The sequence below is a fragment of the Antennarius striatus genome, chromosome 1 (genome assembly GCF_040054535.1).
Source record: "Antennarius striatus isolate MH-2024 chromosome 1, ASM4005453v1, whole genome shotgun sequence".
In the NCBI taxonomy this organism is placed as follows: Eukaryota; Metazoa; Chordata; class Actinopteri; order Lophiiformes; family Antennariidae; genus Antennarius; species Antennarius striatus.
Window position 1 is genome coordinate 23,323,349 of NC_090776.1, and position 16,104 is coordinate 23,339,452.

At 42.3% G+C, this 16,104-nt stretch overlaps 1 protein-coding gene across 7 annotated transcripts in view; it reads right to left on the reverse strand.

The window, feature by feature from the left end:
* Positions 1-15: 15 nt before the first annotated feature.
* The window catches only part of herc1 (HECT and RLD domain containing E3 ubiquitin protein ligase family member 1), a 59,134-nt gene continuing 43,045 nt past the window's right edge, over positions 16-16,104 (reverse strand). For all 7 annotated transcript variants that reach the window (XM_068332546.1, XM_068332797.1, XM_068332712.1 and 4 more), the window contains 26 exons: positions 15,908-16,044; positions 14,786-14,986; positions 14,564-14,694; positions 14,270-14,493; positions 13,980-14,100; positions 13,750-13,896; positions 13,505-13,606; positions 13,223-13,396; positions 12,705-13,004; positions 12,564-12,629; positions 12,351-12,476; positions 11,753-11,891; positions 11,330-11,511; positions 10,990-11,145; positions 10,439-10,561; positions 10,229-10,331; positions 9,657-9,826; positions 9,188-9,326; positions 8,682-8,851; positions 8,176-8,345; positions 7,813-7,978; positions 7,634-7,710; positions 7,061-7,313; positions 4,486-4,638; positions 3,157-3,462; positions 16-654 (listed from right to left, as the gene is read on the reverse strand). In XM_068332546.1, the coding sequence (XP_068188647.1) occupies positions 469-654; positions 3,157-3,462; positions 4,486-4,638; positions 7,061-7,313; positions 7,634-7,710; positions 7,813-7,978; positions 8,176-8,345; positions 8,682-8,851; positions 9,188-9,326; positions 9,657-9,826; positions 10,229-10,331; positions 10,439-10,561; positions 10,990-11,145; positions 11,330-11,511; positions 11,753-11,891; positions 12,351-12,476; positions 12,564-12,629; positions 12,705-13,004; positions 13,223-13,396; positions 13,505-13,606; positions 13,750-13,896; positions 13,980-14,100; positions 14,270-14,493; positions 14,564-14,694; positions 14,786-14,986; positions 15,908-16,044 (4,222 nt within the window). In that variant the 3' untranslated portion in view covers positions 16-468. The remainder of the gene's footprint in view (positions 655-3,156; positions 3,463-4,485; positions 4,639-7,060; positions 7,314-7,633; positions 7,711-7,812; positions 7,979-8,175; positions 8,346-8,681; positions 8,852-9,187; positions 9,327-9,656; positions 9,827-10,228; positions 10,332-10,438; positions 10,562-10,989; positions 11,146-11,329; positions 11,512-11,752; positions 11,892-12,350; positions 12,477-12,563; positions 12,630-12,704; positions 13,005-13,222; positions 13,397-13,504; positions 13,607-13,749; positions 13,897-13,979; positions 14,101-14,269; positions 14,494-14,563; positions 14,695-14,785; positions 14,987-15,907; positions 16,045-16,104) is intronic.

Consider the following 16,104-nt stretch of genomic DNA (forward strand, 5'->3'; position numbering starts at 1 on the left):
AACATCAGACAGACATGACTTATGCTGCATTTATTGTTTTTTTATGCTTTGGGAAACTGCAAAGGCAATGAAAACAATAAATATGGATATAATGCAAAACATTTTCTAATGAAGCATTTTACACAATGTACAATATTCTCTCTCCACATCTGCTTTAATATTTTATACACAATTTCCAAACAACTAAACATACCTCCATGCAGAAACCCTGAAAATGGGATGTGGAGCAATGAAAAAACAAAACAAAAAACATTGAATGCACTTCTTGTGTGATATTTGTGTTATTAAAAACTGCTAATAAACCACATGGAGAACAAAAAAAATCTGTGCCATTTGAAAGTACATAAAATGGGCTTAAAACATGATTTCTCTGCTCATGGTTCTCAACTGGTGCAGTGATGAAGGACCGCCTGTGTGTTCAGACTAGAGCAGGAGCACCTGGTGCTAAAACATTTTTGTGGATGCCGGTCAGTAGTCGGTGTCAGAGCCCTCAGCATTGTCGACGTTACGGGAGAGCATGTAGTTGTCCATGTCGATGGAGCGGCAGTTGTTGATGGCGTAGCGCAGCCGCTCCGCCATGACGACCTGGCTGGAGTAGGGAGGCAGACGCAGCTGGAAGAAGCAGGTCTGAGAGGTGGGGAGGCTGTCGTACGGCTGTGGAGATAAAACAGGAAGATGTCATTTCTGATCATCCTGTAGCTCTTTTCTTCATAACTGATCTCTTCTGCACTCTGACCTCTCACAGACCTGTGTAGATGTAACCCAGCTGTAATTCCAGTTAGCTAGTAATGTAATGTGTTATTACTGTTCTCTGTGTATCGCCTTTTAAAGACAACATCACATTAGGACAGCACTTTCTGCCCCCCCCCCCCCAGCAGCTGTGGGTTCTCTTATATGTGTTCACCTAATAGTGCTAATTCCACCAACTCCAGCCAGCGTGAAGGGAGAGAACCTGACAGTGATTCTCACAGCTCCCTACTGGCTGGCAGAGACCCTAACCCAGGTCCTTCATCTGGAGCCGTGGCCCCTGCCAATGCACACAGACCTGCTGTCACAGGGGCCCGGAGATATATTTCATCCTTATCAGGGAGAGTCAGACCCCGGGGTCCTGGCCCCTGACTGGCTCAAATGATAAGCTAGAGGACTTCCTCTGGGTATGATTGAGGCTAAACAGAGCGTAAGGTTTCTTTGTGAGGAAAAAAATGTCAATATTTGAAAAATGGTGCTCAAGCACACCAGAGATTTACTTCCAATGTGCTCAACCATTTTATTTTTATACATTCTCGTTAACCACTGACACTGCATCTGTATTTATTATGTTTTACTGTATTTTAAACATTGTGTTGACTGTGTTTGAGACTTTTTTTCCGATTTGCATACAGGATCTGTTTTCCAAAGATTCAACTTCTCCACTGTGGACAAACTGTAAAGTCTAGATATGAGTCCATTACCTTACCAAATGTTATTTACATTAATTTTGAAAGTGGCAGTATACTCATGAATTGTTAGTATTTTGAAGACAAAAAGCTTTTCAGTTGGAAGATATAGGAAAAAATGCTTTAAAAAAAAAAAGATACTATGAGCACAACTGGTCAACAAAGAGTAATAACCCATCGACATGCAGATCCATTATTATTCCAACCTCCCTGGCAGTCCAAAGCCAAACCGAGTCCTCAACATATTTTCCCAGGAGTGAACTTCTCATTCCTCCAGATGGGAGTGCACCAAGAATAAGGTCTCCGATCTGGATTCTATCAGAACACATCTGTCCTCTGAAACAGCTGCCTGTCCTCATTCACACATTTTGTCATCTGCATCATTAGCAGTTGTGAAGGCTGAAATTTATGGGAAACCTCACAGTATTAAAACAAAAAGAGATGGATTAGCAGCAAATGTATCCATGAAACTTATCTCCGAAGGGCAACAAACACTTGGTCGGCTGTTCACAAGTAGATGGTGAACAGCTTTGGTTGTCTAGTTTGCTGTGCTGGTGGTTCTAGCTGAAGATGACGGTATAGTCATCTGTGTTTATGTGTATGAAAGTGTTCTGGAAAGACCAGATTTCCATTTCCACGCAGCGCGGAAAAAAACCCTCACATGAAGTGGGAAAACTATTCTTTTCAAGGACAGAATTTGTAGGTGCAGCAGTAGTAGGGCTCAGGGTGGACCCAAGTCACTTCTCTGCTTTGTGCAGATGATGTGATCCTGGGAGCTTCATCACGCTGAGACCTGGGTGTGAAGCGGCTGAAATGAGACCCGCCACCTCAGATTTAGAACATGGTTCTCTGTCCCAAAAAAGGTAGATCGCTCTCTTCAAATCAGGGACGAGTCGTGGCTTCAAGTGGAGAAGTTCAGGAATCTTGTTCACGAGTGAGAGAAGGTGACGGGAGACCAAGCGACAAACTAGACGCTGTTTTGACCAGTATCTGCAGTGATGGGGGGGTCTGTCTTGATGAAGACGGAGTAAAGCCACAAGCACAAGATCTCAACGTTCAAACCAACTACAGTCATGAGCGATGGATGACGACTGCAAGAACAACAAGATTCCGGATACAAGTGGCTAAAATGGGCTTTCTTTACAGGGTGCCTGGGTTCAGAGACAGGGTAAGGAGTTCAGAGTGGAGCAGCTCCTCCATCTAATGACGAGTCACCAGAGTTGATGTAATAGTTGTGCATGTGACTGCGGTGCACTTCACTGTGCAGCTGATCTGATGCCAGCAAGGGTAATTACTCTGATCTCAATGACGATAAGAAGACCTTTTAAGTAACTCTTATTGTACTCAGTGGCCAGAGTTACTAACATCCACATACAGATGTCAGATCAACGCCTGGTGTCTGATGAGAAGATTCCAATGCGTTCTCAAATGAAAACAAAACAGTGACTAGTTTGTACTGACTTCAGAACCTGGATCAGGAACATTTTAGTGTCTGTTAAGTACAGAGTAGAAGGCAGTTATGTTAGCTTAGCAAAAAGGTTGGAAACTGGGTTAAAAACTAGTAGTAACCCAAGTTTGAAAAGACACGTACAGCTAATTAGTTAATTTAAAATGAATCATTACAAACGTTAAGAACAACACCCCATACTGTGCAATAAAGTGGCTTCTGTACACATTTGGACATCTTCCTGTCCCACCTGTAGGACACTGGTTCACTCACCCTATCCACCTTCATGATCTGAAACCTCTGTGAGATGTCGGCCGTGTTGGCGGGCAGTCTGGAGCGCCCAGAGACGAAGCGCATGAAGAGGACTCGCTCCTCGTTGGAGAACTCGTCCAGAGTCTGCCAGAACCACTGGACCAATGAGTGCTGCTCGTCCACCTCCCTGTAACGCACCACCTTCTTCAGCACATCGCAGCAGATCTCAGGCATGCCGCACACCATCTGCTCCAGCTGCTTGGCCGTCAACAGGGACAGCAGAGGCACCGGAACAATCCATGACATGCCTTCACGCACCGCCGCCACCTGAGAGAGCCAGACAGACATGAGGGGGTTAAAGTCTGTGTTCACATTCAAGTTCAATCACTCCAGTCTGTTTGATCTGATGTTAAAAAACCATTGTGTCCGACTATACAGACACAGTTCTGGTGTTACCGTGCAGGCGTCCGCCTGTTTAAGTAGCTCAATAGAACTTGGATTTTTCTCAGGACTATCAGTTTTGTCCTCCTCTCAAAAAGATTCTTTAGTCTTTATGATTATTTTGCCCAGGAGACTTATTTTACTTAAGTGAAAGTCACCACAGCCACCTTTCCATATACACTGGCTCAGGGACACTCTTTACTGTCTCAAACTTGAGAAAATTAAAATGTCACAACAAGGGTCCACTGATAAATTTCTACAAATATGGAGGCCGTTGTTTCAGTTAGTAGAAAAACTATTTTTCTTTTGTCCCAGGCTAGTTTATTTATTTAGTTTTTTTTATATATTCACTTGTTGTTCTTATTGGGCATTGCATATTGTGTTCTAATGTACCTATATATAAAATTTTTGTATTTATTTGTATATGTTGTAACATGAGTGGATGGAGGTTTTTTGTGGGTGGGTTGTGGGTGTTATTTATTTTGGGGGGGGTTTCTTCTTTTCCTTTGTTTTTTTTCCCTTTCTTTTAACAGGATTGTAAAATATAGTTTGTTTTACGCTCCGAATGATTTGTATAATTGTGCAATACCTGAACAAAACCTGATAGTTTAGAAAAAGAAAAAAAGAAAGTTTTGTCCAAGTTACAAACCATAATGTTCAAAGTTCTTCTGAACTATTCACTGTCCTCGCCAACACTGCAGATTAACATTTTTTATAGCATTTAGTCTGTTGATATTTTTCAGATTTGTATTACAAATTAAAAAAAACAAACTTTTTTGTTTTTAAAAATAATTATAAGTTGAAACAGTCAACCCTCTCTCAGACCCCCTCCTGTTATCGTCATAGTCTATTAAAACTGATGTGGACTTCCAATCTCCAGCTCTCACACCACATAAATCTTTACAGTACCTGTCGATCAATTTCATGGAGCCGGTACTCGATAGCTCGTTCCACATATTCCTTCCTGTTGGAAAAGGTGAGAGGGATGCTGTTTCCTCCAGGGATGATGGGCACCATCTTGCCATCTGCGCTCTGTCCAACAAAGGAATCCAGAGGAATCATCTAGAAAAAACAGGGAATGCGCACGTAATTAATAAATTAGTGAAATTGATTTGTATTGCTTTTATTCGTAAGACTCATCCAATAGACAATTTGATTTGTCTTTCATTTACAATTAAAAGTATGTTGTGGATTTTGGACCATAAGACTGAATGGTTTGTTTCATGCAAAAACACAAAATTGTTGCCTTTGGTTTCTCACTATTCAACCCCTGGAAGTGACGACAAAGAAAAATGAAGTGAAGGCAGCAGAGAGGAAAAACACTGCTGGGAACTAACATTAAATGTAAACAATACATGATTTAATTATTTAAAAATCAGCATCGTGAGGAAGTAAATATATTCCATAACGTATGTTAAGTCTAAAAGAAAAACACAATAGTTTGGTAAGAAACATTGAATCTAAACAAAAACTCAAATCCCTTTCAGTAATGTTACTGCAGAATGTAGTACTGAGCAATAACCATGAAATCAATCAAAACAAGGATGGGATCTACATGAGAATCTCAAATGAGAACAGAAAGCTGGAAAATAAATTCCAATCGTATATAGAAAAAACCCCCCCTATCTTATCTATCAGACAAAAACGCTTAACCAGCCAGGAGACTTTCTGGCCATCTTGTTCGTAGCCCACTAACGCTCTTGCTTCTCTTTCAGTGCTTTCCTTTGAATGACAAGTACATGCAAGTACAAGTAATTGGTTACAAAAGCTAACATTTATCATTAATTTATTGTCAAGGACAAAAAATGTTTTTGACAGCTCTTCTGGCATAAAAATGAAAACAAGGAGATTCTTTCTCTCTCCCTCCAGTCATGCCAAGACAGCAGATGCAGCTCCTTCCTCTCCTCTCTCGGCCTGCCTGATGGAGCTGGCCTTGGTTGTGTTGTAGCTCCAAACCCACTCTCCCTCTCTCTACTGCGAGGTTGGGAAGGGGGCCAGGTCTCCGGCAGGCAGGATATGCTGCATCAACAGTGGCCCTGACATTCCTGCAGGCTGGAGGCTTTACAGTGTAGGGGTTGTGTGAGGTTGTTTGGACAGAACAGGGGCTTTTGGGACATGTTAGCTTTCTACCAGTTGAGCCAGGCTGTCTGTGGGTCGGGCTGTGGGAGTGCTTCAGCAAATGGTTGTAGCCACAGCCTTACTGATGCTTTATCAGGACTGGGAGAGGAACACCATGTACCAGACGGAGCAGCAGCCTGAGCTGAAAACAGTGCTTCAAACTGGTCACAGCAACATTACTGTTTTCTGGAGTGTGGAATGCGAACATGGTTAACGTTCAGTTATGTTGGCTGTGAATAGAATTAACTTCTTATGAATCACATCAGCATCACTGCCGGCCCCTGTTAGCGCTGCTGGGTGAGGCGTGGTCGTGCTACGTGACATCAGCTGGGGTGTGTTTTGGTTTGCTATGGAAATAAGAAAAGGCTCATGAGGGTGTAAGCTGGCCTCCTATTATGTTTTACCGAGTGCGCATGTGATTCTGATGAATCAAACTTTCACATGGCTGAGCAGCAGTAAACAAGGTGGCCGCGTTGTCTAAACAATAACCACTGATCCAGTGAGACTCACGTCTGGGATGTGAAACCTGAGATCAAGTTTAAACACAGTGCTGGAGCTGCCATGTGGATGTGGAGGCGTGGCGCCGTGTAATTTATTCACTGCTGAGTTCTCAAGAATGCGGTTTTATGCATTAAATTATATGAGCGATGAGTTCGGGTCAAACGAAATTTAGAAAGTAAAAGTAAATCCCACCTCTATGTACAGCAATGAGAGTTCACTGTGGATTTGCCAAATGACAAGACAGCTTTCAGCTTGAGATCAGATTATTTCGCACTATTTTTCATTCTTTCTATAATGATATCAATATTTAATTCTGCCTCACTATTTATAACAAAGTAACTATTCTCAATTTTTCTGATTTTTTTCTAGTTTAGTTTAGACAAACTGAGTTGGATTATTCAAACTGATTTATGAGTCCGTTTGACTAACCTGAATTTAGAGTGCAATGCTAATGCTGATTTTGTTTCAATGGGGATGTTCACACATGGTATCAGTATCTATATAGGAAACTGTAGTTGTAGGTTTGCTCCAGATCAGCAACTTCACAACTGGAATGTTTCGAGTTGTTAGATCTTCCTCCTCAACTTAATATGCAAATAAATGTAGTTCAATGGGGCAAACGGATGTTGTTGTTGTTGTTTTTTTACAACAGTAACAGCACATATAACTTCACACATATGACTGTGTGACTTTCAAGGAGCCCGGGGAAACTGGGTTACGGGTTGAGAGGTCAAATCATCTGAAACAGTGTTTACAAACATTTGTTGCTTACCTTGGTAGGTTTTATCATTTGTACAGATTTTCCTGCACATTTATGACATTTAACAATACCAGTATTTGAAATGAGTCAAAATGAATTTCCCACCTCATGGAAATTATCCTCGGTGATGCCACTGTCTTCAATGTGAAGAATGCTTTTGAGCGTCTGCACGTACAGGAGGTCCACCTCTTCCAGGTCCTCCAGCAGCAGGGGGATACAGCACAGCTGCTTCCACACCAGCGGCGCCAGATGCAGGTCCAGGGGCTTCTTGGTGCGGATCGCCACGCCCATCAGAATGCCCAGGAACTTGAACTGGAGCATGTGCTCGTCCAGGCACGCAGACGGGTTGAAGAGGAACCTGAACAGATTAGAGGAAACAGTAAAACTGTTCAGTTTAAATTTGTTGATAAGTTCAGTGTTAATAATCAAAATAGGAGGGGACAGATTTTCCAGATTCCAGGATTTAGACCTGGAGCATGATTTAGAAGCAAACCCTGGTCAAGTATTCAATGAACAAATGTTCAGGAAAAAATATTTTCATAAAACATCTTCAGTAAAAACATGTTTCGAAGCAATATTCAAATAAATTAATATAATTAAATATATTCAATCATGTGTCAAATATTGTGACAATCAGAATCAATGCAGACAGACCTTCATTTTGGTGGCTTTGCTCACCTGTCTCTGTTGTAGCCGACCTCAGCGGTGGCGTTCGGGGAGGGGATGAGCAGATCTACGACACCCGTCTCCAGCTCCTACAGACACGGTTACAGATCACATCACGGTATCTTACAGTAAGGAGTCCGGTCATCTCCTGGATCATTTAGAGATCAGATTTAGAACTCCTCTGTTCATACCTGACACATTTCGGTGATGGTGTCATCAAAAACCCCCCCGGCGTCATCAGCTCCCTCTCCCACCAGTTTGACCTTCCAAGCCCTGGAGGGAAGTCGGAGGTCTGAGGCGTTGAGTTTCACAACCTGACGAGCGATCTGCACAAAGATCGGTTTGCACTTCCGTCCTCTGTACACAAAAAGGAAAAAATAAAAAAGAGTTCTAAGTTTCACAAGTTTACCCTAAAGCAGGAATGCATCTGAATCCTCGGGGCGCCTCTGTGTGAATTCTAATGAACTTCAGAAATGCAACAAAGAGTTAATAACACTGTGCTGTAACAGTAAATCATTTCACAAATATGAATAATAATGTAATGGGATGCTGACCGTGTTGAGATCCGTTTGACGGTGATCTGGGGGCCATAGTTCTTGCCTTGCACCATGGTCTTGCCTATTGAACGCACCATGGGCAGAGTGTAGACTCTGGGGGCCAACAGGGGCCTCAGCTGGCCCTGAACAATCCCCCATGTACCAGCATTGTAGTGGGACGTACAGCTCTGTAGTTTCAGAATTCCACACAGAGAGTACATGCAGCTTTTACTGTTCCTTGCAGTTGAATTTCACATGAACTTCTAAATGTATGCCTGAGCTTCTATAAGTCAACTCTTCTAAAAACAAAGGCAAGCTGTGGATTATTGCTAACAAGATCTGTAGTTAAGTTTACATTCATGAACTTTTCCACTCAGACGTCACAAAAGTGTTGAGCATCTTTGGTGGTATTGAAAATAGTCGTATTATTTTTGCAAAACCTGAGGTCGGCATCTCCTTTAAAACTATTTTAATCTAATTTTCCATTTGCTAAATATGCGATCTGAGTCTTGATCGTTGCCTACCTGATTGTTGGGGCTGAGGTTGAGCAGTCTCCACGAGGAATACATGAGGTCAGAGAAGTGGTAGAGGAGTCGCAGGCGAGCCCTCACCGCCTCGATGCTGACCTCTTTCAGCCCGCTGTACTGAGGAGGAATCGCCACAGGGAGACCGAGCTGGAGAGGAACCGACGAGCCTGAGGAGGAGACAAAGCAACACGAGGGAGAGAGGGGGTACATTTATAACCACTAAACATTATAAATTGTGTGCAAAAACTAAGTCAAACAAAAATAACAACAAAAAAGCTTCATAAATGAGTTCTCTGTTTCAAATAGTTTTGTGGTTATTATGCAAAACATCATGTTTGGTTTAAACATCACCTGCAAATATGATTTTATTAAAAATGTTTACTCCTGCTTTTTGAATATGCGTTTACCATACCATAACCCACTTTGGTATTTGCTGCACATTTCAGCAGCAAGTCTGGCCTCTGGGATAGTGTGTGAAACAGAAGCACCAGAGTGTGTCTAACCTGGAGCTCGAGGCGGGACGCAGGGCGCCGTCCACGCAGCACTGTGGCAGCGTCCAGCAGAGATCTGGTGGATGTGTTTTCCCTGCAGCATTGTCACAATGGTAGGTTCTCTCACATGGTTGGTGTGACTCAGACCCAACTGTGCAACAAAAGGTACAGATGGTTCTCGTGAATTCATCATTATTTACTTCCATCACCAAATTTTGAATAAAGAGTCACATTTGGAAAAACTGTGTAAGTGAAATACTCTTCACTCTACTGGTGGAGACGGCAACATGGAACTGAAAGGGATTTCATAATTCTCCCAAATCAAGACTGTACTTATCACTCTTATGTTCCTTTTAAAATGTATTATTAAAGAAGATTTTCTGATCCAGTTTTTTTTTTGTCCTGTTCTGCACTCTGTTTTGTATGTTTCGGTTCTTTCTGACCCATCAGTTGGACCCATGAGTGTGTGTCAACAGGTTACCTGCCCCTCTGAGTTGCTGCCCCAAGTATAAACGTCTCCGGTGGAAGACAACACCAGAGTGTGTTCGGCCCCAACAGCCACATCCTGGATATGGATCCCTGACAAAGCTGGGACCTGCTGGGGCCGGTTGTGGTTCCTGGCCCGGCCTTCTGGGAGCCCAATTAGGCGGTCTACAAGAGCAGGGAAAACACTTATCTCAAAGATCTGTCACCACAATTACCACTGACACAAAAGATTTTCTTCAGTCGTGTCCTTTTGTTTATTAATTAGTTTAAAATTAAACTTATGATGGCTATGACACACATTTTTTGGAAATCTGTTCTTATTTTGATAAATTGTTGTATTTCCTTATATGTTACACTTATTTGTGTTGATATATGAAAAAAATCTGTTAACAATAAAATTCTGTGTACGGAGTTTGAATCACATTAATTTATTTGAAAAAAAATCAACAGAGCAATTCATTAATAATCAATTACTGACCAATTTCCTCCTTTTCACCTAGTCATTTCAGTTCCAGTGATTGTCAAAAAATTAGTTGGGGGGGGTGGTAAAAATGAAATCACACATACCTTGACCAAAAGTGAATATTCTTCCATCTTTGGTTAAAGCCACCGAAAACTGTGTTCCACACGCCACTTTTTTTATGTTGATTCCACACAGGACATCTACTTTCTAAGGAATTCAAATTTATAATCAACACTCACTGCATTCGCTTAAAAAGCTCATCATGTATTAATATCTAAGGGGTGAACCAGGCCTTGTGGCAAAACAAAAACTACCTGAGGAGAGGACTTTGCTGTGGAATTGCCGAGTCCCAGTTTTCCATAGTCTCCATCACCAAAAGCCCAAACCATCATTCCATCAGCAGAGACGACCAAAGTGTGATTCAAACCACAAGCGACCTAAAAAAGAAGCACACAATACCGTAATGTGAGAGATGAATCATCTTTCTGCTGAAGAGGGGCAAAAATAGTCATGGACGACTACAGTACTTTCTTTTGTGGTCTTGTCGAAGAAGATGCCAACAGTGACAGCTGTACACAAAGTGTTAAAACTAATATCTAATAATAATAAAATATGCTAAATCAAAGCAATATTTACTTGTTTTAAACTGAAAAAATAATCGTTGGTTCTCTGAGACTAGACATAATGATTGGTTTCAAAATTTTGACAACAGAAATGCTTCCATTCTGCAGCTTACATTAAGTGTATGGCTCTCGTCTTATGTTTGGAGATTTTTTTTTGTAGTACATCACCATGGAAGAAAAAAAGCTCTTAAATAAGGACTGTGCTTTTCCCTTTGATCAGTTCAAACAGATTTGGATCCCACCTGTCCGATTTGATATCCCTCCAGAGCGGTGACCTTCTCTGGAAGCTTCTTGTTCGAGGTGTTTCCCAAACCTAGTCTGCCATAATCCCCATTGCCAAATGTGAAAAGCTTTCCATCAGCTGTAACCACCGAGGAGTGCTTGAAGCCACAGGACATCTGAGGGCAAAATGTTGGAAGACAAGAAGCAGATGTCGCCAAGTTACCAAACAAAGACAGAATATGAGCCCAAATCAGAGATTTCCAGGTACCCTTGATTTTAATGTTTACGCAGAACTCAATCAAATATATTTTTGTTGTATTTAATAAGTTGTAGAAAATATGTTGAGGGGAGATCACCAACCTGCACCACCTCTTCTCCTTGCAGTGCTTCGATCTGCCTTGGTCGGCGCTGACGGTCACTGTTGCCATGGCCCAGTTTCCCATAGTCCCCGTCTCCCCAGCTGAAGACCTCGCCACTCTCTGTCAGAGCCATGGAGTGGCCATCGCTGCCACATGATGTCACCAGCTGAGTCACAACAAAACCTGAGGGAAGAAGACACAAGAACAGTCCGGTTGAAGGTGCCACATTATTTAAGAAAAGCTTCTTGATGCATTAAATACATCAGATAAAGTACTTAAGTGTTCGGATTACAGATCATCTTGTCCATAAATTTAAGAAGTATATCCCTGATTAGATTTGGTAAAATAATTAAAAGTACTATTATAAGATAATATGCTATTGGACCCAGGCCCTGGAGTATGGAATGAACGGTCGGAGGAGCACCTTGAAGAGCTGAGATCACGGTGAGGACATGCAGGTCGTCCGAGTTGCCCTGCCCCAGACGGCCATAGCTGCCCTCCCCACAGGCCAACACTGTCCCGTTCGGCTGGATCACAAAGGTGCAGTTCTGACCACACACCACCTGAAGGAGAGCAGGGAGTTAAGAAAAGAATAAGAAATGATGCAGGAGATGAATAAGGTGAGAAAAAAATCATCCATGACAGCAGCTTCATCACATTCATAAAAACTCAAACAAGAGCAATCAGAAGAAATCACATCTCCCCCAACTCATACAAATTTGTACTAATGGTAATCATTGCAGCAAAATTTTATCCTGACACACTGATTTCTTGATGATGTGACAGAATATCACAAGAACCATCAGGGGACATCAGGCCGTGACAAACTCAAACACCAAACAACAATGATTGTGTGTATTTTGCCTTTGCTTTGCAAAATAAGACAAGACTTCAAAATGTTTTTACCAATTTTGAAAAACACCACTTGAGTACATGAATGACTCTCCCATGTGAAATCACTGGCTCTAATTATAGAGAGCAGGATGGCGTTCTGTGGATGTAGCTGACAAAACTAAGTGTACCTGTTGTGCCTGAGAGAATGACGGGGCAGTGGTGGGCACCAGGATATTTCTACCAGCCTCCGCCAGCTGCCCATGTCGCCCCGCACCCCATAAAAACACATCACACTTCCCTCCAAGGTGCCAGTCCTGCAAACAACAAACAGTCAACAAATAAAGAAAAATAGTGCAAAAAAAGCAACAGAACATAGGCAAACTATTTTTGATCTGAAATACCTCAGGTTTAGACGTAGCCCAGGACATGATCTGTTCATCCATACCAGACCCCCATTTACTGTTGTCCTGAAAAACAAAGTACAACAGGAGTTAATTACAGAATAAATAGTTCCCACGGTTACAACAGCACAGCTTTCCCACCATGAGCAAAATCATTTCATCTTTAGGTACAGGCTCCAAATCAGGCACAGAGAATGACTGTGGGAAGGTGGCGCCGCGAGCGAGGGCTTCCGCCGCCTTGACTGTTGTGGAGAAGCAGTCCAACCAAGCCCATTCGCTGGCGCACCAGACAGCGGTTCCAGACTCTGGTGGGCGATGACGGAGGGGAGGCGGCACAGGTGCGCGACACAGGAGCTGGTCCAGGTGAAGACCCACAGCCAGGGAAGACAGGCACTGCATGTAGGGGCTGTGAACAAGCTGCTCGCCACAAACCACATGAGGCTACAAAAAAAAACAAAAAAACAAAACACGGATAGAAAACATGAATGACTGACATATAGGAAATTTCAACAGTCACCCACAGTACAGTTAGATTTCTTGTGTAACCAGTTCATGCTATGAAAACATTTAAATTACATTCCAATTATGTTAGATCGAAATTGTTTCAGTGTCTACATGTTCATAACAGAAAGAAAGGAATGAACTTGGCATCCTTGTACCTTCTCATAGGCGTACTGCTCCTGCAGCATGACAGGCAATCTCTCCAGGAAGGCCCTCATGCAGGGCGCCATGTTGAGGCCGACCACACCCTGCTTCTTCAAAGCTGTGCGACACGTGGCCAGCACATGGTTGGACATCATGAACTCTTTGGAGCAGTTCACAACCAACACATCCTGGAAAAGAAGCAGACCAGAAAGTAAATAAATATTAATTTACTTTTAAAAATGCTTCCAGGAAAAATTGAAAACCATGATCCATCTAAACATTTTTTTTTTTTTTACCTTTGACCTGTTGGAGCAGACAGCGACACCCACATCTGGAATCCAGACTATATTCTGGATTGAACCTGAACCAGCTACGACAGTCTGGAGCACAGACCCGTCCTGTGACAAACAGCAGTGCAGAAGTGTAACCCAGTGGAATCTACAGTTGCCGGTTTAATGTGTGTGTGATGAATCAGTGTTCTTTTCAGCTCTGTACTGGCATCCTTGTGTGGGCATCTTCTATATGTTTGTGTATTTCTTACCCTGAGGGACCAGATGTTCACGAGGCCTCCCACTCCTCCAGATGCCAGAGCCAGACCATCAGGGCTGAAGGCCAGTGTTTTTACTGGTGTGATGTGGCCCCTAAGCTGGAAAACACAAACCGCTCCATCTCCTGTCCAATGGGAAGACTGCAACACAATGGCACAATTCATTAATTTTCTATTATTTATCAACTGAAAAGTTGGGAGTAATTATTCATTATATTTAGTACCATGAATTTTGGTTTTACTTCATTTTCCCACCATCCCTCAGAGTCAGAAAAAGAGGATTCTGGGAAGATTTTGATGTCTTGAGGAACAGTCCAGACTGAGACCAGACCATTCTGGCAGCATCTGAAGAAAAGAGTGACACATAATAAACTAGTCTACCATGGAAATGAAATGGAATGAAAACATTTCCTTCAGACTGAAGATGTTTCATACATTGAGACCCAATAGTAAGCAAGTAAGTTAGTGTATGTGTGCGTGTCAGTCAGGGAATCCTGCTTATACTTGAACCTACATGGCCAGCATGTTGAGGGGCTTTGGTTCACGTCCAGGCAGACTACACCAGGCTACACCGTTAACCATGGATGGATGTCGCAAACTCTGCAGGCAGCGCCAACCAGAACCAGGCCCCGAGTCTGGCTGAGAGTCTGGGTTGGCCCACAGCTTCACTGTCTCCTCTTTGGCACAGGTCAGCAAGATACAGCCAGTAGGACTCCACTTCATACTGGTGATTGAGTCCTGTAAAAAGCAGAGGCATTCAGCTTCCATAATCAAAACAGCACATGTATGTGTTTGTCATTTGTTTTACCTTGTGTGCATCGATGACCACAATGGCTCCTTTTTCTAAAGGCTCTTTGGATCCGATCAGTAGCTTGCCATCTGCATAGCCCACAGCAAATGGCTTGTCTTCGCTGTACCAGGCTATGTGCATCACTGACACTGTCACAGAGTCAAGCAAACTACTGTAAACATCAATTTGTCTTGAAGTGTGTTATTCAAAGTTTACAGTTAAAGATGACCCTCGTCATACCATCTTTCCTGTAGCAGTGTTCCAGCTCGGTGCGGTGCACACTGGAGCAATCCAGCACCTCGATGAGGCCCAGAGAGCCATCCATTCGACCCACCAGCAGCATGTCCTTGGGTTCTCCACACCACAAAGACTCTGGCTCCTCTTTAGGCCAAGCCAACGCCGATACCCAGTGAGGTTGTACGTCCAAAAGCCCCTTACCTCCTAAAAGAAGAGGTCAGAGTAGAGGTGCTTGTTTTATCACACTGAGATTTCACTGATGTTATCTCTTACTCTTTAATCAAATCTCTCACCTTAGCACAAAATTTGTGAGGTGAAATGCTAAGAGCATTGTCATTTGTCTAAATTGTTTCATATCCATCTACTTGCTGAAAGTTTTTGATTTTCCCATTGTTTGGGGATAATACAACGTGAAATTGAGTTGACACAAGATAATTTTCAATGACAATAATAAAAGGCACCTAATTTATTAATATTACACACTACGCAAAGTACATAAAAAAGAAGATACATCTTTCAAGCACACATTTTAAATATTTGCTGGTTTCAGTGCCTTGAATCAGAGGATTTGCTGATTTCATTGTCACAAATTGGCGTAAATTAAGTTGTGTTTCAGACAAGAAAAATAGTCTAGAGAAATATGAAAAAGTCATCTTGAGGTGTAGTGAATTTAGATGAACATTTCTGACAATTTACAGATAAAGTAATTGATCATTAAATTAGTATTTGACTAACCACATTATTTCTTATGAGTAAAAATTATGGAGCGCAGTAAGGGCACAGTCATATTTCAACAGCAGGGGAGAAAATGTGCTCATGAAAGCTAATAGGGCTGTGATTGTGGACTATCATCTTCGAGGTGACTGGAAGTGGCCAAGGACAGATGGAGCAGACTGCAGGGCGTGTAGTGAGAGGCAGGAAATGATTGGATAGCAATGACTCCCAAGGCATATGCATATTTAATAAGAGATATAAAATCTTAATGCTCTCTCATTCATATTCTGTGGACCTCACACACAAGTGAAGCATGCTCGGCCTTAAATAGGATTTCAAAAACACTTAAATTCATAATTAACCAACTGTAAAGTAAAATATAAACAGAACGAGGTGGAGATTCAACATTACCGTTAACTTGCCAGATGTTGACCATCTTCTCCATGGCAGAAGCTAAATATTTCCCAGTGACACTCCACCCAAGAGGAGACAGGCAAGGATCACCGGGAGATCCCAAACCTGACCCGCCCTCCTCCAACAAACCAATGCTGGTAAATGAGAAAGACAGAAATTAAACCAAAATTGACAGTTCCCATGCAGGTTAGTAT